The following is a 25,377-nucleotide window of genomic DNA, read 5'->3' as shown; positions in this document are numbered from 1 at the left end:
CTATGTGTGTGTGTGTGTGTGTTTTTACCCGAAAAATTTATATATATCACATGTGTATGATGCCCAACATGTGCTCGTCAATCTCTGTGTTCAAATAGGTTCGATAAACACTGTTGTTGTCGCAGCATACACAAACACTTTAGCACTTTTGAATTTTGAAATTTCTATCCATTCTATTTGTGATCATTTAAGTGTGGATGTTTATCGGTGAACAACAATGAAGATGATGATGAGGATAATACTTGTCACTATGACCAAATGTGTCATAGAGATTTTTGTAGAGAAAAAAAAGCTGATTTAGAGATTTATCATCATTGTCGTGTTTATCATTGGCTAATATGTGTGTGTGTGTGTGGTTATGTTTTACAAAGCCACAACATTGACAAAAAAAAAAATGAAAGAATCTCCAGGTTTTTTTTCCAATTTTTAATCATCATGATTAACTTGATTAAAATGATCAAAAATAATTTTTTTTTTCATTCAATTTCAATTTCATACACACACATCAATTCAATGATCGAAAGCATTTGGATCTCACGCTCTCAACATTATATCGTAGCCACAAATTAATATGACCAAAAATTTTTTTAGCCTTTGGCCTTTTTGAGCCATTTTTTTCGCAATAATTTATTTCATATATAGCCCATTGGTAATACAACAAAAATGCAAACAACGACGCGTGTCAACCTTTTATTTTGAGGCAAATTTGCTAGAATTGATTATTTTCTTTTGGGTTTTTTTTTTTGAAACGACACGTGTCATCATCATTAGCATAGTGATAATGATGATGATGGTGACCAGCCTGATCATCATCATGATTGACCAGTTGTTGTTGATGATGTATGATACACATACACACACACAGAATTCCATGGCCAATATACAGAATGATTGTTTGTCGTGAGGTTTTTGGCCATTTCAAATCGAAATCATTGCTCTTTTCATTATTTTTTTTCCAAATGATTGTTGTTTGATGAATTTTCAATTTTTCTCAAATATAATGAATTTCTATATTACTATATAATTTTTGTTTGTTTATTTTATTTTATTTAATCGATTCATTCAGTAAATCATATTCACTACTACTATACAACAACAATTGTCATCGAAGGGAAAAATTATTGAAAAATTCTCATAGTAAATATCAGTCCACCAATGTCATTGTACGACAATAATAATAATAATAAAAAATAATGAAGAAGAAGAATGTCAACCACAAAAAAAACGAAAATAATTACAATTGATGATGATAAACTGAGAAATTGAATCAATTTTTTTCCATTTATTTATTTATCATTAGAATTATATTGATCTACGAATTGAACGAGAATGAAAATTTTTTTTTTCTTAATGCTAAAAAACTGATTTTTTGATACATTTCGACATTTTTTTTCTATTTTATTTTATTTTTTGTCTTCAGTAAAAGTAAACTTGAATGGGGAAAAAAATCAATGATTCTTTTTTCTGTTTCGAAAATACTCACACACACACAAACAAAAAGATGAATGAGAAATAGGCAGTAAAAAGTTCATTCAAACAATTAACGCTTCGATGCATTTCATTCTGGTCTGCTTGTCATCATCATCATCATCATATGTTGTGAACTTGTAACCACGACGATTTGTGTGTGTGTGTGTGTGTTAGTGTGTGTGATATTGATTGATTTTCTAGATTTTTTTAAAATTAGCTTCACAACAACAACAACAACAACAGAAATAATGATGATGACAATAATTTCTCATCATCATCATATCACCACCAAAGATTTGTTTATTTCATTATATCCTAGTTCTATATAAGCTAAACTGTTGATCAAACAATCCAATTTAAACAACAACAAAAAAAAAATAGAAAAATTCGTCCAACCATTTCGATGATGGTTTGTGGTTTGGGCGTCATTTTGAAGAAAAAAAAACAAACTTCATCTTAAGTTCATCATCATCGATGATGACAAATCGAAATTTGATTAATTTTTGCAGGCCACCAAAACATTGATATTACATGCACACACACACACACAAACAATCGCACCATGTTTTTGTACCATGTAATATCATAGACAGGATATTGGCTAGAAAAAAAATTCCATTTCCACAAACATCAATAACAACAATGTATATCGATTAATCATTCGACAATGGTCAGAAAAGAAAGACTTTCAACTTATCATCATCGATAAAAAAAAATGGTAATGATAATTGGAAAAATCAGGATATGATCATCATCATCACCATTCCATAGGTGATGATGATGGTGGTCATTCATTTCAAAGTTGAAATTTTTTTTTTTTTTGATTTGATTTGATTAAACATTCATCATATGACACGTGTGTCAGTGTGTGTTACGATTGATGATGATTCAAATATATTTCATTTATTTATTTTGATTGAAAATTTGTAGTTAACACATAAAGGACAAGATACATATGTGTGTGTTTGTATATAGATTGATGACCTGAATGTTATGTATTACTAATTGTCACATATAGTGTGTGTGTGTGTGCGTTGTTTTTCATATCAAATCAATTAGATTTGCATTCAAACGGGAATTTTCTGTCTATATGTGTGTGTATGGATAACACGCGTTTATTCGGTCGGTCGATCGTGTGTCATTCGCGGGTGTATTATATTCACATACTCGTGATTTTTTTTTCGTTTCTCTTTCTTCAATTCAAATGCAAATTAAATGCTTATATGATGTGCACACACACACAAATATTCTTTTATCCTACAGTTTCATCAACTTTTGATAACTTGCCAGTTTCATCATCATTGAAAATCAATTTATTTCCAAAAAAAAAAAAAAAAAAAAAAAAAAAAAAACAAAACAGATGAAAAACACCCATCAAGTCACGTGTTTGACTTTTTTTTTGGACGAAAAAAAAATGTGAAAAGAAATTTTCATGCACATTTTTTTCACTTCACGACACTTATTTGCATTTTATCGTTCACACAATACTCATTGCTATTATCAATTGCTAAATTGTAATTGTAATTGTTTTGTATTTATCTCATACTGATATTACAACAATAATAACAAAATGAATTTCTGGCGGGTAAAAGTTCAATTAAATATTCTAAAAAAAAATCAGATAATCGTATGCCATCTGTTGTGAAACAACAGAGTGATTTGATTATTTTGATTTTATTGTTTATATATTGGCTGAGTCGATTACGTTTTACCACATCATGAATGATAACTGAAAAAATGAATTTGCCTTGACATGATCAACAATTATCAATCAACATTTGTAAAAATGTCGCAGTTTCCATAAATAATTTATGGCTTACTGCCTTTGTTTTGATTTATATCAATTCTATTGTTGTTTTGATTGCTTTGAAATGTTTATCAACAACAACTGGATTTTACTTTGATAGAAAACAACAACACACAGTTAACATACCTGACCTGATCTTGATCTTTGTTGTATTTCTCATCAAATGTATATATCGTGCACTAATAATCTCGATTGTTCAACGTCATCAACGTATATCGTCAACAGCAGCGTAAGTGACCACATTTTAAAACCCTTTTAATCAAATTGTAAAAAATTTTTTACATTTCATTTATAGGTCAATCCAATATTTTTATTTGTGTACCATATGTTTGGCATTTTTATTCATTTTTTTGATGAAATTTTCATTTCTCATACAAATTTATCTATGTTATATTTTCTTCGATAATATACTATCTATCTATATCTATATAAATTCAATCAACGAATAATCAAAACACAAAATGTTTATATTTAAAAAATTTCAAAAACAAAATTCGGATCAATCATCATCGAATAATGGACAATCATCTCGTCGTGGTGGCGGTGGTGGTGGTGTTCAACCTATGGATCAACATTTGCAACGAAAATTTGCCCGTGGTATCCAATATAATAGTTAGTCTTTTTTTTTTGCTGTTTATTTCAATGTAATTTCATTGAATAATTCGATTTATATTTGTATTTACAGTGAAAATCATCATACGTGGTGATAGAAATGTGGGTAAAACATGTCTTTTCTATCGTTTACAAGGTGATAAATTTCATGAAGAATATCTAGCCAGTGAAGAAATCAAAGTAGCCAGTATCCAATGGAATTATAATGCTACCGATGATATTGTCAAAGTAGAAATCTGGGATGTAGTTGATAAAGGAAAAAAACGAGAAATTTTATCCACACAAAATCAATCCGTATCATCATCTAAAGATGTACTAAAAATGCACAATAATCAAAATGACCATCATCAACACGAGTCAAATGATCCATCATCATCATCATCACCAGCTTTGGATGCTGAATTTGTCGATGTTTACAAAGGAACAAATGGTGTAATCTATCTATTTGATATGACAAAAGCATGGACTTTTGATTATGTTCAACGTGAGATTCATCGATGCCCATTACACATTCCAATATTAATATTAGCCAATCATCGTGATATGGGACATCATCGTGTGATAACTGGTGATCAAGTTCAAGGTTTTATTGAATCAATTCTACAAGAAGATTTAGAATCTAATCGAAAAAGAACTGGACAGATTAGATATGCTGAATGTTCAATGAGAAATGGTTTTGGTCTGCGTTATCTATACAAATTTTTCAATTTGCCCTATCTACATCTTCAACGTGAAACAATGCTCAAACAATTGGAACGTAATGGATCCGAAATTAATGCCACCTGTCAGGAATTGGATGCTATGATCAATAGTGATGATTATAATTATGATAGTTTTCTCGAAATGCTCACCAACAAACGTAGATTGATGGCTGATCAATTATCAGCGACTAAAAATGTCGATCAAATGGGTATGTTACCACCGCGTAGTGTTTCAATGCCTGCCAATATGGCTACAATGGCTAATGGTGATTCTCAACAAAATCATCTTATCTCATCAAGAAATCAATATAATGAGCCTGCACCTATTGTAAAGCCAATGCCAAGCATTATAATCGGAGCAAATAATCCTTTACCGCCAAAATTTCAGCAACAATTTCAGAAAAATAAACCCGATAAAAATCATACCACAACAACAACGCCATATAATGTTTCGGTGAAAAATATTGAAGATTTTATTCCAGATGATGGTGAACAGAATATGTTCCGGAAATTTTTAGACGAACCAAATCTACCTCAAACAGATTTACCGCCAGTAATTGATGAAGAAGATTCCGATGATGATGATACAATGGGAAATAATCAAATTGTTGCCAAATATCAAGAAGAATTAGATCCAGAAGATATGATCGTTATTGAATCTAATGATAACAAGTTGAGCATTTCAAATGAAAATGAATCATCCGAACAAGTGGTAAAAAATGGTGGAAATGAAATCGATTCAGATCCAGATGATGACCATCAAAATGTTGAAAAACTTTCCGAAACCACCAGTAATGTTGAAAGTGAAGAAAATCAGCCAAATTCTGAAATTCCTGTTCTAAATCTTGATGAAATCGAAGCATTGGAAAACATGTACATTTCTAAACATTCATCACAGCTAAATGAATTTGATGTTGGCGATTCCAATGAAAATGAACCACCATCTATCATTAAAAAAAAGATGGACATTAAAAAATCCAACAATAAATCTACCACAAATGGTGTAACAAAAAAGAAGAAAAAATCTAAAACATCGGATAAACAAAACGGTGATTGTCAACAACAACAAATTGCTAAGAAAAAGAAATCAACAAAATTGAAAACAAAAAATGATAATTCATCGAAGAATCCGGCATCATCAATAATCATTCAAGATAATGATGATGATGATGATGATCGAAGACAATTGGAAGAATTTCTTGGCACCACAGAAATGGACAATGATCCATCACGTGATCATACTTCGTATCAAATGTTTTGATTTATTCATAATGAAATTATTAAAAAATATAATCATTGATTTTTTTTTCATTGTTGATTATTGACGATACATTATTTTACAAATAAAAAATTTTTTCATTTAAATTCAGTGTTTTTTTACAGATCATCGTCTCCAATTTCATCGAAAACATCATTTTCTACCAATGATATCTCCTGAAATCGTTGTGATAATGGATCGGTTATTCCATTAAGTTTTAGCTGTTGTTGTTGTTCAGTTGTATCATTCATGCTTTTTTCACTATTCTGACTCTTTTCACTTGTCAATGTTGTTGTCGAAGATGAAGTGGATAATGGAAATTGTGATCCATCTTGTTTACAATAATTCCATTCGAAACCACTATCATTCGCTATGTTAACACCACCACCATTAGTATTGATATTCATTTGATCCATTTGGTTTTGATTAGCTAATCTTGAATTTGGACTAGTATTATAGCGTATAGCCAAACCTTCGGAACGGAATTTTTTTCCTTCACGTTTGAGTAGCATTTCTTCGACCATACTTTGTAGACAATAACTGATCAATACAGCCTGTAAACAAGACAATAATGATTAATACGTCAGTGATTTAATAAATGACAAACATACCTGAGAACTATAGATGGTAATCCATTGTAAAGTACCTTTATTTATCAGATATTCAAACGAAAGTTCGAATCTTCCTTTTTCTTCTTTCGGATGATCTTGTGATTCATTTTCCGTTAACGAATCATTTCGATGATTATTTGAAGTGGTCAAACGCCAACATTTAATTCGAATAACACGGAAACTGTATTCTTGCTAAATTTTTTTTGAATATAAAAAAATTAATCAGATGAATGTATTAATAATTATTTATTATCATACATCGGTATCATTGGCACGAATTATAAGCTCTTGATTTCCGGCAAACATTGTTACACTAGTTTTTGGCGTTAATGAAGGTAGATCACAAAGACATGGTTCAAAATGGAGATAGCCATAAAATTTTTGCAATCTAGACAACTGAATATACTGAACAACGAAAAATTAGAAAAAAATTTCACCAATGTTCAATGCAATTCAAAAAAAAAAAAAAAATCAAACCTCCAATTTATTTGCATTCATTTTCAAATGATTCAACCGTTTCAAGGTATCCGCATTATTACAAATGATATGTCCATTCTCGATATCATGTACAGCTTGTAAATAGATACAATTCAATGCAATCGCATCGTCGAATAAATCTTGATCGAATTGAATGTCAAAATATGATTTACGTATGATGATCACAAATTTATTATGATTATCAGCTGCTTTGTTCATCATTGTTCGTAATGTCAATAAAGGTGATTCGAAATTTTGTAATCGTCGTATCATACGAAAATTTGTAACAATATCATCACGGACGAAACGTTCAACAAGATATAATGCAAAATATGGTACATATTTTGCATTCATTCCAATGGTTTGACAAATTTTTTTCAATAAATTTTCACTATTCTCTTGTCCATTGGTCATCAATCGTACTGGCTGCCAATCTAGCTGATAAACATCAATACTATCGTTGCCTACGATATCATTAAGCGATTCTTGTTGAGCTGCCAATAGAAAACCATTGAAAATGTCGCTGTTGATGATTTGAGAATCTTGGCTTACTGTGTAAATATAAATTTTGTTTTAAAATTCTAACAAGTAATCTAGATTATATAACTCACCGATTTGGATATATTTTTCTAGCTGTGAACGTCTTTCTTCGATTTGTAATGAATTTAATGGAAGAAATTTTTTAGGCGGAAAATCTGATAAAGAATTGGCACCAAAAGCTTTTTTGAGCTGAATATGAAAATGATAAAGTTGTCGATATCGCAGTGAACAATGGAATGATCCATTTATATAAATTAAATACGTCTATTTTTGGTTGAAAATTAAAAAAAAAGGAAATTGATTAGAAACAAACAGTGAATTAATCATAATGACTTACAATAAATGTTTTGAAACCATTTTTGATTTCTTTGGTTTCAGGAATTGAAAAATGCATTTTTGTATTTGTGATATTTTGTCTGATTTATTATGCGATTAAAATAAAGAATTTGTTGATTACTTTTGCTGTATTTGTTTCTCATTTATTAAATGGAATCTTCTCCAATCGAGTACAAATAGAATCAATGAATTCGATTGAATCATTGTCGTCAAGGTGTTGTCATTCATTTATTTGTTTGTTGACAATGATATGGACTCAAAACATCACGGGATAACTTTTCATGGTGAATTAAACATTTACAAATTTAGAAGTGAAGATATCAATCACAAATAAAATCTGTGAAATAATAAAAGTGTAAAAATGATGGCCAAAATGTATGTTCTCACACTAAATTATACACACACACACACACACGGTGATAGTTGCCATGCAACATTCTCTTTTTTTGATGAATTAATCGTCTGAAGAAATGGCATCGGATCAGTTTTCACATTTGCTTCTTACACACACAAATCATTAATTTTTTTCCTCATTCATTTCAAGCAAACAATGTTTTTTTCTCTGGTTAAGATTGCGTTTGATTGGTAATGATACACTATGCAATTAGATAGGATTACTCATCGGCTTGAATTTAAAATAAATTACACACACCTTGTACATTTCTTCATACAACGACGAATTGTCGCGATGATAATTCATATAAGTAATCAATCAAGTGTATTGAGCGTACAAAAAAAACAGATGGCTAATGATGAATGAAGAATTCAGACACTGAAGTATCGTGTTTGAAGAATTTACAAAAAAAAAGAATGATCAGGAATTCCTATTTGAAGCGTGTTAAATAAACCTGGCCAAAAAAACAAATAATCAACCACATGAAGTCAATGATCTTCGGCCTGATGTTTATTGTTCTGTGAAACAACGATATTTATTGCCATCTATCGTTTACATCCGGAAATACCCGACTAAACATTTTTTTTGTTACCAACCACAAGTGATCTTCAATAGTTTTTTTTCACAATCATTGACATTCGATTGACCGGACTAACGGTTGACAATCATTGTGATTGTGATCACACATGTTGCTTTAAACATGTTCGATTTTTTTAACAGACAGAGGATGAATGTTGTTATTGTCAATTAATCTTATCTATCGATTATTTCAAGGCTGATTTTTTTAAAATAATAATTTACTCGATCGATCATTGGATGTACTCATAATGTGTGATGTTTTAATGTTTTATTATTGAACACATTGAAAAAGAAATGGGAATTTTTATAAAATTATTGCCGGTGGCTATCGTTATACCATTATTTATTCTATTCTTTCGGGCTGAAATTTATTTTCCACATCCAAAAGAATCGCAAACATGTAATGAAACACATGAACCAATACAAGGTGATGGTATTATCGATCGTTTTGTTCAAGCTATTCGTATTAAAACAATTACCAAAGATAGACAAGTTTATGATACATCAGAATTGTTAAGATTTGCTGAATTTTTAAGAAAAAGTATGTAAATCATTCAATTTTCGTTAATGAATTAAATCGACAACAACATATTTCAAAAATAGATTTTCCCGTAATTTATTCATCGCCATTGGTAACTTTTGAGACTGTAAACAATTATAGTCTTTTATATCACGTGAAAGGAAGTGATCCATCATTGAAACCATATCTACTTTGTTCACATATCGATGTTGTACCGGTCGAATTGGATAAATGGGATGTTGATCCATTTGGTGGTATCATTAAAGATGGTAATATTTATGGTCGTGGTACTATCGATGTGAAGGATACTCTTATGGTATAGCATCATAACATAACTTGATTAGATCGCAATTTCAAAGTCATATTTCCCATTCAGGCCATCATGGAATCGTTGCAATATTTATTGAAAAATAATTTCCAACCACGGCGATCATTTTACATTGCTTTTGGACATGATGAAGAAGGCATGGGAAATGATGGTGCACAGGAAATTGCCAAAACATTCGTACGTAAAGGCATCAAAGAATTTGAATTTCTACTCGATGAAGGAATGTTTGTTTTTTCCGATGGTTTTCCCGGTGTATCACGACCAGTCGCATTGGTGGGTGTTGCTGAAAAAGGTTTCCTTTCGGTTATACTTCGTTCGAATGGTACGGTTGGCCATTCTTCGATGCCAACATATGAAACTGCAATTACTACATTGGCCAAAGCTATATCCAAGTAATTAGTCTACTTTCTTATTATTATTAACATAAATGATAATTTCACTTCATTTGAATTTCATAATTTTAGATTCACTTCAGATGCTCATAGCAATTTTTTCGGTCATGGTCCAGAAAGACGAATGTTTGAAGAATTTGCTCAATATGTAAATTAAATGTTTATCTTGATTGTTGTCATATGTTTGACTGATTCTCATTCTTCTATTATATTAGGCTTCTTATCCGTATAAATTGTTTTACAGTAATCTATGGATGTTTGGTCCAATCCTTGCCAAAATAATGTCCGGTAAACCGAGTAATAATGCATTGGTCCGAACGACTAGTGCACCAACAATTATTAACGGTGGTTTCAAGGTTAGTCATTTGTTCATCATAATATCATTGTATTAATGAATTGTTTATATGGATAGGAAAATGTTTTGCCTAGTGAAGCAACAGCTATAATAAATCATCGTATACATCCAATACAAAGTGTATCAGATGTTTTGGAATATGATCGAAAATTAATAAACGATGATCGAATTGAAATTAAAATCAAAGGTGATTATATTGAAGCACATCCTATATCACCATATAGTCGTGATTCATTCGGTTACGAAACAATAAGTAAATCTATTCAACAAGTATTTGCCAATACTATTGTTATACCGTCAATTATGGTGGCATCCACTGATACAAGGTATTTATTATTCAATATTCTTATTGAATTTAATTTATAATTTCATCCATTTTCATTCATAGATGGTATTTACCATTCACTAAATCTGTATATCGTTTTTCACCGGCATTTTTAACACAAGAAACAACCAAATTATTTCATGGCCATAATGAACGAATATCGATTGATAATTATCTGAAAGTAGTGAATTTCTATCATCATATTATGATTAATTCAGATCGTGAACGATTAGATCCGATAAAAGTTAAAGATGAATTCTAATTATTAGAAATTTTTTTTGTTTTTTTTTTGATATTTTTTTCAAATTAAAAAAATAAAAAAATAAAATAGTTGAGCATCGAAATAATAAGAAAAAAAAATTACATTGTCGTTGAATAATAATCAATCAAATCGAATGAGAAAGAGAAAGAGAAAATGTGATGTGACTATGTTGATCATCGGTTTTTTGCATTTTTTTTATGGCAATGTTTGTGCATTTTATTTGTGTCAGTATCATAGTAATGAATGGATCGATAGGCCAAAATTATCAATCGCCGATAGATTCATGTTTTTTTTTCATATATAGATTGTTTTTTTTTTGATAATTTTAATCATGAATAAAAATGAATATTTAGAAAAAAAAATCCAATCGTTCAATGAATGATGATGACTATGATAACGAAAAGAGAGAGAGAGAGAGAGAGAGAGAGAGAGAAAAATACACAAATAAACAAACAAAAAAAAAGTGAGAGAAAAAAGAAATAGATTATGAAGAGGCTGCTGCAGCTGAAGACTTGTACATTGGTTTATAATGATATTTTGGTGGTGGTCGTGGCGGTGGATAATGATTATATTGACCGGATGATTTTTGACTTAAATCACCAGCTGGTGCTCCTTTCCATGGTCCAAGATGTGTATCTTCAAGCGTTTTACATTGTACAACAGGATTACTATGAATTGGAGAAAATGAATTATAAAAATGAACAAAATGAAAAAACATCATACCTTTCACTTTCACCACGGAATGCATTTTTCTGTACATATTGTATATCATCCGAATTGGCACATATAAGTTTAGCCAATGTTATTTTCCGTATTTCATGAAGTTGAGCTAGTTGATGTGTGTGTGTATAAAAAAATGTGTTAATTTGTTTGTCTTATCAACAAACACAAGATGAATATGTAAATTACCTGGTGTGAATGAATGAACTTGATAACCATGTTCAAACCAGAATCTATCACCATATTTAAGATTATAGAATTGAATTCCAATGATACAGGTGAATGTTGGTCCTAAAGCTGCACCAGGTAATGGATATTCAGCAAGACCAGCCGAAAACAAATCAATATCATAAATTGATCTAATCATTGAATGATTAGATTGATTAATAAATCAATTTAATTTGAAATACAACAGTGTACGTACTTGTAAAGGCTTTGGAATTTTTTCCGTTGAGAAGTTGGCATATATTGATCCAATTGTTCCCAATATTCAATTTTTTCATCAAAACAGAATTTCAGATAATCTGGATAGCCACGTATACCATGATCACGACCACGTTGAATATTGAATGCAGCCAAATCTAGGCCCCATGGATTATCTTTTGGTCTGTAGAGATGATTTTTCATATCTGTCGTCATGAATGGATCACGATTCTGTGCAGCCTGGCTTATCAATCCTCTAATAACAGCATCCAATTGTCCTTCATAGAAACCGAATGGATTGAAGAAAAATTCTCGTAATCGATAACCAGTTGTTTTGCCATTTGGTAAAATTTCTGCAAACACACTATTGACTAGAGAATGGCCAAAGCGGAAAGCAGCCGAAGAAAATTCATTAATAATACCAGCATTTGCATATGAATCATATTTGCTATATCCTTTATATTGAACATTTAATTTTAAATATTTCATTGCATCTGGACCAATGATTAATGGCAACCATTCTTTATATGTTATGGCCTGTAATTGAGCAATCAGAATACGTCTATAAATTGATTAGAGATTATCATCATCATGATTCATATTAATCAATTTCAAAAATAAAAAATTACTTGGCTTCCTGATAAAGTGTTTCACCATCCCAATATGGATTTAAATATTTAAGTTCATTAACAATACGATTATGTTGTCGAAGCATAATTATATGTAATGCTGTCAATGCTGGATGTTGATTTGCTCTTTTATCACCTACAATTTATTTGCCAAAAACAAAAAATTAAATTGTCATCATTCATATAAATTTTATTGTTCCACTAACCAGCTTTGAAACAGAAAATATTCTGTTCAGGTTTCGAACATTGATCGTTGGTTGCATCCAATGCCTGTGGAAGTAGTTCTTTACCATTGGCGCCCATTTGCACGTGCATTCGACCAGCTAGAAAAAAATAATCAACAATTAAATGAATGAATAAATGATTGATGATGATATTCATCGCTCTAATTCACCTGGTCCGGTCTGTGTCCATAATGCGCGAGATTCATTCTCCATACTACCATAAATCATGGAACCATCAATATAGGCCGTGATTTGATTCATCTGTTGTCGTGGACCTGTTTTTGATTTGTTTGTCAATTGTAATGGTTAGAACATCAATCAATATGAATGGTCTATTCAAAAAAAATTGAACACTAACCAAGTTTACATTGAGGACATTTAGCTGTACGAACAAAATTCATACAATCTTCTTCATATTTCGAATAGAATGGATCTTCTTTTGGTAATGGAATTGGATAACATTGTGGATGACGATTAGATCCCCATGGGCAGCATTGAATCATTTTACCATCCTCTACAAGTGTAATAAAAGTTTAATTCAATTGAATAGACAAATGAACAAAGGCACAATCAAACAATTACTTACTTGTTCGAGAGCTAGGAGTGAATGCTATATCGTGAGCAACGAATTGTCCAAATTGCATGACCATATGTGTGTATGTTGCCGGATAGTTAAGATCACGATGAATGACGGCAGATAATACACGAGGATTTGGTAACGGATATCCATCCATCGATTTACGTGGTTCAGATTGTCCATCAGCGTAGGCCGGTGGTAATAAACGTTGAAAACAGGTGAATGATTTACCCCATTCAGGATATTGTAGATTATTACAGCTACCATCGGCTGTACGATATCGTGATGGTTTACACATTATATGTTGTTGACAATGATCAACTGCTGCTCGTGCCAATGGTGATCGTAACTGAACACTTGCTAAAGCCATAGCCGTTTCCGATGCTTCATATGGATCCAGATTTGTTGTTAAACTATATAATCATGGTGATGAATTTTTTGATGGAATAAAAAAACAACAATGAGGAAAGAAATTCTTTAGAAAACAATGACCCAAGTACACTTGTGATTGAGAAGTAGACATTACTTTCGCAATAAAATTTTACTAGTTTCTTCAAAAACTTCTTGATTATGGTCAAGAATATTACCAAGCGGTAGTGTAGTTGTGACTGCCTGATGACGACCAACAGCTGATACATGGCTCATATTGGTGAAGACACCATCACGAACAAGTTCATCTTCTAGCCTCCAATTCCGATATACCATATCTTTGCCCATGCTGAATGCTTGTTCGATTTCATTTTCGCTAAGATGTAGATCGATTTTCGATCCTAAACCATCTGGTGACATGAATCGTTTTGGCAGCATGATCGAATCGTATGAACCACTTTCAACGGCACCATCAACAACACTTCCACCAACATCACCACCAATGTTTCCATCAAAATTATTCACAGGAAACGGATCAGCACATATCAATCGAAATAAACTGATCGCTATTACTCCATGAAGAGTAAGCGCCAATTTGAAAATTTGTTGATGTGATGATAGATTCATTATGATTATTTCAAAACATTAGTTTTTTGGAATATGATTGTCATTCAATAAAACAAAACAAAAACAAAAACAATTAACAATTAGAATGATGATGATGATGATGATGAATCAAAGCCAAAACTAAAACAAAATCAAACAAACAAACAAAAAACAAAACAAAATTCAACACCACTATGATTATTAACCAAGAAAAAAAAATATATTTAAAACGTCGTTATATCGTCGTCGACGTTGTTCATTTCAAATGGTTTTCACATCATCATCAACATCATCTATTCGAATTTTACTGATGATGACGACTATATGAACACAAACAACGGAACGGAAAAAAAACGATCATTGACACACACACTGCCTGGGCATACAGTACACAGTAATCGAGATTTGAAGATAGATTCTGGCTATATTTTCTCCTTCCAGTGTTTATGTTGTATTTGTGTGTGTGTGTAACATCAGAAAAAAAGAAGGAAAATAAACCTAACTTGTAATAACGGCGATGACTCCTTGTGATGATGAGGATGATAAATAAAAGAGACGCCAAATAAACACACACACACATATTACAGACAGGTATTTGGCCTAGTTTTACAATTTTCAATTTCTTTTTCTTCTTATATTCAAAAAAAAAAAAAATCGGCTATCGCGCTTGTTGAAAGTCTTGAATAACCTGAGTCCCACCATTTCAACAACGGGCAACACATGAAACTCTTGTGTTTATTTATTATTTTGATACTTTCTCTTCATCTCATCGATGAAACTAGATAGAGATATAAACATAACCAGCTCTTCCCTTTCTCTCTCTCTCTATATTTCTCGTGCTTGTTATCTCTATATCCATCTTGTTTATTATTATTAGCAACGAATTTATTTGGGTTCATAGATTTTTCTTTTTTTGGCTACCTCAGACAAACAAACAAACAAACAAATGTATCACGTTTTTTTGCATCTTTTAGGATTGAAGCTCATTATTATGATGATGATGATGATGATGAGCACCATTTTTTTTCATCTTTACCGGGTTATATAATGTAATCATTGCGGGTACAATGCAGATAACATGTAAAATACAAAAAAAACCTACTTTCTCCTTAATCGTTTTTCAATCTCTCTCTCACTCTGTGTGTGTGTGTGTTTAAAATCCAATCGTTCGTTTAATCGGTCAACAAAAAAATGCATTATGCATTAATCACTTGAATGAATGACTGACCAGCAAATCAAGATCGATTGATTGTAAAGTTTTTTTTTTATTTTTCTCAATCTCAAAGAGATACGGGATTTGTTTTCGATAAGGCCAGGTGTGTGTTTCTGCATAATTATGGTGGCTAGTGTTCGAATTTTTTTTTTTTTTTTTTGGTTCGCTTTACTTGGCGCTATTTTTGTTTCATAGTCTCGATTTTTGTTTCTGTTTTTGTTTCTGTTTTTTTCCAATTTGAACGGTAATAACTTGTTCGCAATTGAACAAATTTCTTGAAGAAGCAGACTGGAAAATTTTTTTTTCTTCAAAGATTAGAAACCGAAAAAACAACCACTGGCTATTCAATTAAAATTTTTGATCATCATCTTAACATCCATCCATCCATTTTTTGAATTAATGTGGAAAATAATTTCTGTTGAATCTCATCATCTCATCATTTGATCGAGATTTTCTTGTTTTTTTTACCTATTTTTTTTAACTGATCAGGTTTTTTTTTCTTTCCCATCCAGTTTTTTGTTTGAAATAAAAAAAAAAAATATCCGTGGACGACGTCATTGTTGTAATTTTGTCCATAATTTTGGATCGATAAAATTTATTTCATTTTTTGTTGTTCACTTCAAAAGACAAAAAAAAATGCTGCCCATAAAATTTTGGGCCCCAATGATACAGATGATACAGGTGTTTGAATCCGAAATTTAGCCAAAAGAGAGAGAGAGAACAAAAAAATCATTAAATAGCAATTTGGTGTCTCAAATCTTTGTCATTCATTTTGCGGTAACTGAGTAACATTTCGTTTTTTTTTTCATTTCATTGTTACAGCATCGAAAAGAAAAAAATTAAAAAAAAAAATAAAAATACAACATCATGGAATCGAAAACAAACATTTCACATCATTCACTTTCTGACCTTAGCGGTGTTAATCTTATGTGGATATATATCATATGTGTGGTTAGCCTCGAAAGAAAAAAAAATACAGAAAAGTGTTGTTGTGTTGTGTTTCGTAAGAAAACCAAAAAAAAAAATTTCTTCGCTATTTTAACATTCGTTGCATCTTATTTTTGTATTTATGGTGATTTTGAAGTTGGATAATGATGACACAGGAAATTAAATTTTTTTTTCATTTTCAACGGTTCAAATATTTCAATAATCGATAAACAAAATAGCGCAGAATTCATTTGGAAAATCATGACTGTAGGTGGGTCGGTGTGTGTAGGAGTCACAGTCCAAAAATTGAATGAAATTCCCGGTTTTTTTTTGAAAAAAAAATCTTGTTTTTTTCCAAGTTGGAAAAGACATTTGGTCCATTTTGAAAACGAGTTCATTCTTTTTTTTTCATTAATAATAAATAGAACACATGTTTATTTTAAGTCGCCAATGGTTTGATAATTTGTTCATCATCATAAGAAGGACCACAGCAAAATCCAGTAATCATCATCATCATAATCAAATGGCTGGCTGTCAGATTGTTTCTCTTCACTTATGTTTTTTTTTTCGTTTTTATTTCATGTTTCGGTATTGTGTATATTTATGCGTCCAGAGTACAAGAAAAAAAAAACAATCTAAAAATATATGGAAAAAAAAACTTGTAAGTGAATATCAACATACCATATGACATGTGTGGCATATGCATTCGGAAAAAAAACTTACTTTTCAAATTTGGTAGCGATGAATGAAATGAATGATGAATAAAGAAATTTTTTTTGGCCATCTTTTGAGCTTGTTTATTTGTGTTGTCATCATCGATTTTGATCGTTGTTTATTTGTGGTTGTTGTTGTTGTTGTTGATCGATGTTTTAAGATATGAATAATGCTTTTTTATTTATTAATCCGGATCCGGATAATGTGATCATATGATGGCGTTGAAAGAGTAGGAAAAAAAATTTTTCGTCTCTCTTATTTTGCTTGAAGCCAAAAAAAAAAAACATATAACCGGTGATCATCATGCATGATGCTATTAGTAGAAAGTTAATTAGTATTTGAATTTGATTATAATGACGGCGTTGAAAGAGTATCAGGTTGAAATAGGTGAAAAAAAAATCAAAACAAAACAGACAGATGATGAAAACAAAACAAAAAATGGTGATTAATAATCAGACTTGCCAAAAACAAAACGAAACAAAACAAAGAAAGATTTTTAATGATTATTGAATTGAATGGATAATGGACAAAAGATTCGACAAAAAGAAATGCATTTCATTTCATAATTTGACTAGATCTTTAAGAATTATTATTATTTGAATCAAATTGTGAAATAAAGAAATCGACTGATATATATCAAGAGAAAAAAAAGAAAACAACTAAATCACAAATAGCCATCGTTGTTGATTGTAAAATATAGTGTGTTTGTGTGTGTGTGTGTGTGTGTGTGTGTGGTTACTATTTTTAGTCACAGTTCAAAACAGTAATCGATTTTTATTACCATTTTGGATAATGTTTTTTTTCCATCCAATCCAATCCAACCAATCCATTACCTGAGATTATCCATTTTTTTTTTACAAATATTAACATCATCAACATCAAAAATATAATGACAAATCCTATTTACAATTTTTTTTTTCCAAGAAATATCGACAATTTGATTTGTGCTGGAGTTTTGTCTCGGTTAGCTACAGAAACAAAAAAATCCATCAGCCTACAACATACAAAAGGTAGCTGGATTGGAGATTTTCGGCGAAAAATCCCGAAATTGGCAGGCTATGTGATGTGGAAATGAAAACATTTTATTCATTTTTTTTTGTTGAAAGAGAAATAATTTATGAAACAAAATTTTTTTTTTTTGGATTGAAAAACACATACACACACATCAATGTCACACAATGGTTAATGAAAAAGATGATGATGATGATATTTGTTTAGTTTTTTTTTTGTTAATCATTATTTTTTTCCAACCATTGATCATCATCATCATCATTGATAATATAACTCTAAATTCATTCCATCTTTGATTTCATAATCTTCCAATGTAATATGATCTTTATAGATGGTGTACCATTTTTTCAATACAATTTTTTCCCAATGAGTTCCAGTTTGTGCGGCTATTAATTTTTTCAGATCACCAATTGTATCATCTGTGTAATAATGAAAAAGAAAAAGAAATAATGAATAAGTGAAAAGAGAAGCAAGCAAAAAAAAAAAAAATTTTTCTGAATACAATCGAAAACAAAGTTTTTTTTCGCGTTTGTTTTCGAGAACAAAGAAATTAGTTACAGTCAATTAGAAATCATAAATAATAATAATTTTCTTTTTACTCTTCTTTGGTCATGACAACAAAACAACAACAACATACCTGAATTGCATTTGATTCGAACTTTTTTACCCAAACGATCATTGCAGGTAATTTCAATCATTTTCGGTTATATTGTTTGAGGATAATAATTTGACCAAAAAAAAAAACTTCAAGTTTAAGTTGAAAAATTTGGTTCGAATAATAATGATGATGATGATACTCAATCTTAATTCTAAAGATTGTAATCAATCAAATTTCAAGAAAAAAAAAGAAAACAAGTCCACGATGAGAAATATGTTCACTGTCACAATATATTCGCATATTGTGTTCGTTCATAGATGGCGTAATCTTTCTCTCTTTTCAATAGAATTACAATCAATTTACATCATTCGATATTTAAAATTTTTTTTTTTTAATTTACAAGTTTTGAAATTTTTCTTTTAAGCAAACAAACAAAATAGACAATAATCCTAAATCATCATCATCCATATAACATACAAAATTAATGAACTTTTATACCAAGAGTGGACAGAATATATAAATTATAAATATTTGAATTGAATAAAATTCAGATTTAGATATATTTATATTCTTTTTTTTGATTAATCATCCAAATTTACAACTAAACGTTGTACAACATCCGAATTATGTGATGCATTCGTAAATAATGCTCCAACAAATGCATTTGTACCCCATAGTTTATGTGAAACAACCTTACAGCAGCCTAGATCTTCAATTTCAAATCCAAAACGACGATAACGATCATCCGTTTCGAAAAATGTTGCCGGAGTATAGTCACCCTGTTATAGTATTGAAAAAAATATGAGATAAAATGATCCTATTTCAGTGTTCATTTGTTGTTCTTACATAATATGGTCGACCAGAAGATGGATCAACAAAATCTGCCCAATAACCACTTTCTTTTAAATAGCCACACATTCGTTGAGCTGTTGAAACGAATTTTTCTAAAAGTTTTTCCCGTTCTTCATTCACTTCTTTTGACCAGACGCTCATATCATGTTCGGTTTTATGTGTAATGGTCAAAACTGTTAAACCATTCGATAGATTAACATTGCTACGAGGAAATAGTTCCTGAAAATCTTTGACTAAAAGCAAAGGACATTCATGAGCTTCACAATGAAGATTTTCATGTTCTTGTTCGATAAATGATTGTGGATTTGGCATCGCTTTATCGTCGCACAATCTGTTCAATAGTTCTTCATGACTGATTGAAGTTAAAACACTATTTATCTTTTGCTGTTGCTGTTGCGGTTGTTGTTTGTCATTCAATGGTTGTGGATTTTCATTTAGATTTCTTAATTTAAATAACCAATTATCATTGACTATTCCCACATTACCGGGTAAACGAAATCGTAAATCTTTTGTTTCAAGTAGATCAATTTCTCTACCAACAAGATTATTCTGATCCATTACTGCAATTGATGATGATTTTGTGGTGAATGAAACAAAATTTTTTGGAAAAATAAAACAACCGGATGGTACGATTCGATGAATCAAATACGACGGTATACGTGACAATGGGGCAATCATTTTGACTAAATGCGTGATGAATATAAAAACCGCCCTTTGTTATAAAATGATGATGATAACAATAATGTGTGAACAATAAGAAAATAATAGACCAAACAAAATTCACAGTGTATGAATTGAATGTGATTATTTATTATTATTACTGCCAATGGACTGAATAGAAACGCGTAGCCACAAAAAATATTTCAACGCAACAAAACACACAAGTATATTGAGGACAAGTTCGATTTACCATTCATAAATGTAATGCAATATATGTTTTTTTTTCACTCTCTATTTTTTGCTGTTGTTGTTGAATGATTAGCAACAGGCTTTTTTTTTCTTAATATATTCATGCTGTGAATTTTATTTTGATTGCTTATCATTATCATTGCTGATCATCATCATAACATTATTAATCATTTATTTATATATGATAAGTCATTAGAAATTCATCATTTTCTACAACTCTCTAATCACAACAATCGATTATTAAAACACATTCAGATCAGATATGGAGATTAGAAACAATATACCTTTTAATTATAGTCCAAATGAATTTATAACGGCAGCTAATGGTCAATCACCAATGTCATTGATGACTCGACCACCACCGCCATCAACAGTTATGGTTCCAATGATACCTCCTGGATTACAAGCATTATATAATTGCTGTGCAAGAATTTATCCCGATCAACCAAATCCTTTACAAGTGACAGCTGTAATCAAATTCTGGTATATAATCATTTGAATGATATGGATAGTTTCTTCTTAGATAAAAATGTTTGTGTTTATTTAGGCTTGGTGGACCAGATCCGCTTGATTATATATCTTTATATTTTAATAAAGGTGATGAAGAGAATGGTATACCACCGCATTGGCATTACATTAGTTTTGGTCTTAGTGATCTACATGGTGATGGCCGAGTTCATCGGTAAATTTATTTTTGTATGTTGAAAATTTAATTTTAAAATTTATTATTTCGATATACAACAACAGTGTTAGTGATGCAAACACACCAAGTGGATTTGGATTTGAATTAACGTTTCGATTGAAAAAAGAACCCGATGAAACAAGTCCACCTACATGGCCAGCAGCCGTAATGCAAGCTTTGGCCAAATATGTTTTTCAAACAGGCAACATTCTTTGCGCTGGTGATCATGTTTCCTGGCATTGTTCATTAGATAATAGTGAATCACGTATACAGCATATGCTTATGACTGAAGATTCACAATTAGGAACAGTGTCAACAGTGTTTGGTTCGGTGACTTTCATACAAATTGTTGGTGTTTGTCTGGAAGAATTACAGGCAGCTCAACAATGGAATGGTTTGGGCATTATTGATCTAATGAAAAGTGTACCAAGTGTTGGCGGTACATATCTCATTACCGATATGAGACGTGGTGAAACTATCTTTGAAATTGATCCCGAACTAAGAGAAGCTGTCGATGACGGCATTGCTACACAAGGATCTAATCTTAGTGGCGTAAGTGCTCGTTGTTCATTTGTTACTGCCAAAGGCGACATCGATGATAACAGCCAAAATGAAGATAATGGTAAGGAAAAAGCCAAAGAAGAAGATGAAGAAGAAACGAAAACAACCAAAGAAGATAATGCCATTCAAGATATGGCTGATAATATTAATATTGTCGAAAATAATCGTGCAACAAGTCGTCATTCATCAATGTCTGTATCACATGATCGTAACTCTCGTATGTCATATGCCAGTGAAACGGGCAATAATGAACCGTTCGAATTAACACAAACAAAACATTTTGATGCTATCCATTTAAAGTTCAATTATGAAGCTGGAGTTTTACTTCCTTTGGCATTAAGGTAATCTCGATATATATTCATCAATTATAAATTGCTTAATTGCAAAAAAAATTTTTTTTTTTTTTAAAAAAATAATAGAGGCCGATTAAAACACGGAAGACATTTTACATATAAAAATATCCAAGGTGATCTCGCTATTACATTTGTTACAACAGCCGTTGCAGGTTCATTTGTTAATAGTGAACAGCCATATGCATTACATGGACCATGGCTTCAGGTATTGATTCCAGATGATCATATTGATATCATTCTATCTGAATTGGAAAATGTTGAATATTTAGACAAGGTAAACTAAACATATGAAAAAAGAGATATGGATAATATAAATGATTAACTCTCGCGTTTATCTATAGGAAAGTTTGCCCATTACATATGAATGGGAAAAAATTAATTTATCCATTACTCTACAGCCAGAGGAATGAAAAAAATTTATCATCGTTTTTTTTTGCTTATTACAAGAAATCCATCCATCTTTTATTTATTTAAAAGTATTATATTTTTTTCGCTTAATAAAAAAAATGCAACAGTATTATCGTCATTTTTCTCCATTATCTTCATTATTTGAATTTGTTGATTCCGGTGTCATTGGATGATCATTGTTGGCTAATGATCGTCCACGACGTGATGACAATAAACGATGTCTTGGCTTATAAAGATCCGATGAATCATAACGTTTACTCGATAAATCATTTCTATTATTACTGGTTTTCGAAACATTCTTTTTGTTATTCGTTTTATTATTACTTGAAGTATTGGTTGATGTTGGTGTTTCCAATTTTTTTATTGTTGTTTGTAGATTTTGTTTTGAATTTTGTCTCGATAATTTAGGTTGATCTATCACAACATCTGTCGTAAGTCGTTTTCTTTTCGTTTGTGGTTTACCACTTTCATTATTTCGTGTGTCGGATGCTATCATTTCATCTGTTTTCACTTTTTTCGAATTATTATTATTATTGTTGTTGTTGTTGTATGAAAATTCTGATGATAAAAATTTTGGATTTTTCTTTCGTTTTCGTTTGTTGTTGTTGTTGTTATTGTTGCTGCTGTTTTTATTAGTCGATTTACAATCATCATCTTTATTTATATTTATTGTTTCAGAATTTTCTTCATTTCGTTTTACATTGGTATCCAATGATTGTTGAGATTTCGATGATGATGATGATTGTGGTGGTGTTGAAAGTTGTTGTTGTTGTTGATGATGATCTTCTTTACTTTCGGTAATGGATGCAGCTAATTCTTTGACGACTTTCAAACTAATTTTTTTCTTTGTCACTTCATCAGAATCTGAACCTTCAATGGAAATTTCGTCATCAAAATCGGATAAATCACTGGTATGTACAGATGAAACATCGGATATATCGTCTTCTTGATCACCAACATCTTGTTCATCATTGTTGTCATCACGATGATTATCCTTTTTCTCATCAACAATTGCCGACGACTGTTGTTCAGGAGCAGGATCCGATGATTTCTTTTCTTCTTCTTCTTCATGTTTATCTAGATTTGATTTCGATACATTGAAAATGCATTCCGTTGGTTTTAAATCTTCATCCAACAGATTGGGTGTATCATTCGAATTATGTGGATCACTGTTTGCTGTATCAATGTCATCAGTATTAATAATTTCATCACTTTTGACATTTTCTGATACAATTTGAGATTTTTCAATTGGTATGGAATCTAAAGAATCCAGTTCATGTTCAATATGTTCGGGTGTAGGAATTTCTAATTTAGGAGGTGTTGGCCAAACAATGTCCATGTCTACATCCATATTGTTGTCTTCATTTTCATTAATGATGGCATCGTATGACGTAGTTTCTGTCTCTGTTTTGATTTCCGATTTCATCGGATTAGCTTCACCATTTTGATGATCATCTATTATCGAATTTACGGATAAATTTAAATCTTTATTATTCGAAATCATTTCATTGTCATTTTCTTTATTGAGAATAGTATCATCGTCTTTATTTTCTTCATTCAATACTTCTGGTTCTTCTATTTTGATACCCAAATATTCATGCAATGCTTCATCAATTTTATTACGGAATTCATTTTGAATTTTTTCATTCACCACTTGTTCAATAAGATGTTTGATATTGTTACGAAGCATATCAGATCTATATTGATGATCGATAATTGATAACATTAATAAAAAGCAAAAACAAAATGTGTACATACTCATTGATTTCATTTCGAAGTCTATTTCGAAGCTGATTTTTATTCAGCCTAGGACTCCAATGTTGTTGATATAAAAATTTTTTCACATATCCTTCTACTCTTTGCAATAGATTACGATATGATGGCTAAAAGAAAGGAATAAAATTTGGTTTTGAAATAAAAAAAAAAAATACAAAACAAATGGGAATCAATCAACATCATCCATACCTTTATATCGACATCGGCCATACATTGTTTACGTAATTCATCGAATGTTCCTCGCGTCTTTAGATTATCAATCACTTTTTCCATACATTTTTTCGATTCTTCGGTGCTCAACATTATTATTTTTTTAAAAAATAAATTTCAATCAATCTGAGACAATATTTTTCATCAAAAAAGAGTGAATGTTTTTTGTTTAGTTTTTTTTCTATTATATTACGCATGAGCAGTTTGATCGATTTCAAAACGCATTGAAATGAGATTTGTGTGTTGAATTTGATTATAATCCAACCACCATGTCAGTATTAATTAATTAATTAATTTATCTAACATTACCGTCGGCACAAAAATTAATTTACAAACACACACACACACCTCTTGCTTCAAAGATTTTCGTTTCATTTCCTTTTCCTATCATCATTGTATTTGTAATATGATGAGATTTATTTCGACCAACAACCAAAAAAAAAAAAAAAAATGCAAAAAAAAATTTTACCGGATGACAAAATGCCTTATTTAAATTTTTTTCTCTATTCACTTCATCATGATCATCATCACCAACGCCGATTCCTCTGATGTGTGTGTGTGTGTGTGTGTGCACATACAGCATAGTTGGTTTTTTTTGTTCAAATTATAAAATTTTTTTTTCTTTTTTTTTGCCCTCTACTTTTTTTT

The 25,377-nt window shown here is 30.8% G+C and overlaps 8 protein-coding genes across 8 annotated transcripts; 3 read left to right on the top strand and 5 right to left on the bottom strand.

The window, feature by feature from the left end:
- The first annotated feature begins 3,129 nt into the window (after positions 1-3,129).
- Positions 3,130-5,955, top strand: LOC124492950 (rab-like protein 6). Its single transcript, XM_075735481.1, has 3 exons — positions 3,130-3,506; positions 3,573-3,889; positions 3,963-5,955. Exons 2-3 carry the CDS (start codon positions 3,739-3,741, stop codon positions 5,849-5,851), a joined length of 2,040 nt encoding a protein of 679 aa, XP_075591596.1. The 5' UTR covers positions 3,130-3,506; positions 3,573-3,738; the 3' UTR covers positions 5,852-5,955.
- Snx17 (sorting nexin 17) lies at positions 5,833-8,059 on the bottom strand. Its single transcript, XM_047055980.2, has 6 exons — positions 7,814-8,059; positions 7,548-7,740; positions 6,937-7,487; positions 6,718-6,864; positions 6,460-6,651; positions 5,833-6,402 (listed from the first exon to the last, which is right to left on the bottom strand). Exons 1-6 carry the CDS (start codon positions 7,868-7,870, stop codon positions 5,968-5,970), a joined length of 1,575 nt encoding a protein of 524 aa, XP_046911936.1. The 5' UTR covers positions 7,871-8,059; the 3' UTR covers positions 5,833-5,967.
- Positions 8,060-9,005: 946 nt separating this feature from the next.
- On the top strand, positions 9,006-11,010 carry LOC124492953 (N-fatty-acyl-amino acid synthase/hydrolase PM20D1). The gene is made up of 7 exons (XM_047055983.2): positions 9,006-9,326; positions 9,389-9,621; positions 9,682-10,025; positions 10,098-10,173; positions 10,241-10,381; positions 10,438-10,706; positions 10,769-11,010. The coding sequence occupies exons 1-7, from the start codon at positions 9,080-9,082 to the stop codon at positions 10,965-10,967; spliced, it is 1,509 nt and encodes a 502-aa protein (XP_046911939.1). The 5' UTR covers positions 9,006-9,079; the 3' UTR covers positions 10,968-11,010.
- LOC124492949 (salivary peroxidase/catechol oxidase) lies at positions 10,968-14,989 on the bottom strand. Its single transcript, XM_047055978.2, has 10 exons — positions 14,067-14,989; positions 13,550-13,953; positions 13,322-13,477; positions 13,134-13,238; positions 12,946-13,062; positions 12,740-12,875; positions 12,112-12,672; positions 11,877-12,046; positions 11,691-11,796; positions 10,968-11,635 (listed from the first exon to the last, which is right to left on the bottom strand). Exons 1-10 carry the CDS (start codon positions 14,534-14,536, stop codon positions 11,452-11,454), a joined length of 2,409 nt encoding a protein of 802 aa, XP_046911934.1. The 5' UTR covers positions 14,537-14,989; the 3' UTR covers positions 10,968-11,451.
- A 3,446-nt stretch (positions 14,990-18,435) lies between these two features.
- ubl (Ubiquitin-like protein 5) lies at positions 18,436-19,258 on the bottom strand. Its single transcript, XM_075735480.1, has 2 exons — positions 19,018-19,258; positions 18,436-18,799 (listed from the first exon to the last, which is right to left on the bottom strand). Exons 1-2 carry the CDS (start codon positions 19,076-19,078, stop codon positions 18,639-18,641), a joined length of 222 nt encoding a protein of 73 aa, XP_075591595.1. The 5' UTR covers positions 19,079-19,258; the 3' UTR covers positions 18,436-18,638.
- Positions 19,259-19,447: 189 nt separating this feature from the next.
- LOC124493212 (cobalamin trafficking protein CblD) lies at positions 19,448-20,806 on the bottom strand. Its single transcript, XM_047056294.2, has 2 exons — positions 19,825-20,806; positions 19,448-19,757 (listed from the first exon to the last, which is right to left on the bottom strand). Exons 1-2 carry the CDS (start codon positions 20,506-20,508, stop codon positions 19,560-19,562), a joined length of 882 nt encoding a protein of 293 aa, XP_046912250.1. The 5' UTR covers positions 20,509-20,806; the 3' UTR covers positions 19,448-19,559.
- Positions 20,782-22,851, top strand: Su(fu) (suppressor of fused domain protein). The gene is made up of 5 exons (XM_047056066.2): positions 20,782-21,222; positions 21,287-21,421; positions 21,487-22,323; positions 22,402-22,609; positions 22,677-22,851. The coding sequence occupies exons 1-5, from the start codon at positions 21,002-21,004 to the stop codon at positions 22,743-22,745; spliced, it is 1,470 nt and encodes a 489-aa protein (XP_046912022.1). The 5' UTR covers positions 20,782-21,001; the 3' UTR covers positions 22,746-22,851.
- LOC124493023 (uncharacterized) lies at positions 22,762-24,883 on the bottom strand. Its single transcript, XM_047056062.2, has 3 exons — positions 24,709-24,883; positions 24,502-24,626; positions 22,762-24,440 (listed from the first exon to the last, which is right to left on the bottom strand). Exons 1-3 carry the CDS (start codon positions 24,820-24,822, stop codon positions 22,859-22,861), a joined length of 1,821 nt encoding a protein of 606 aa, XP_046912018.2. The 5' UTR covers positions 24,823-24,883; the 3' UTR covers positions 22,762-22,858.
- Positions 24,884-25,377: the final 494 nt, after the last annotated feature.

This window comes from Dermatophagoides farinae, chromosome 1 (assembly GCF_024713945.1).
Source record: "Dermatophagoides farinae isolate YC_2012a chromosome 1, ASM2471394v1, whole genome shotgun sequence".
Taxonomy (NCBI): Eukaryota; Metazoa; Arthropoda; class Arachnida; order Sarcoptiformes; family Pyroglyphidae; genus Dermatophagoides; species Dermatophagoides farinae.
The sequence above is the reverse complement of the archived record's forward strand: the minus strand, read 5'-3'. Positions and strand labels throughout refer to the sequence as shown.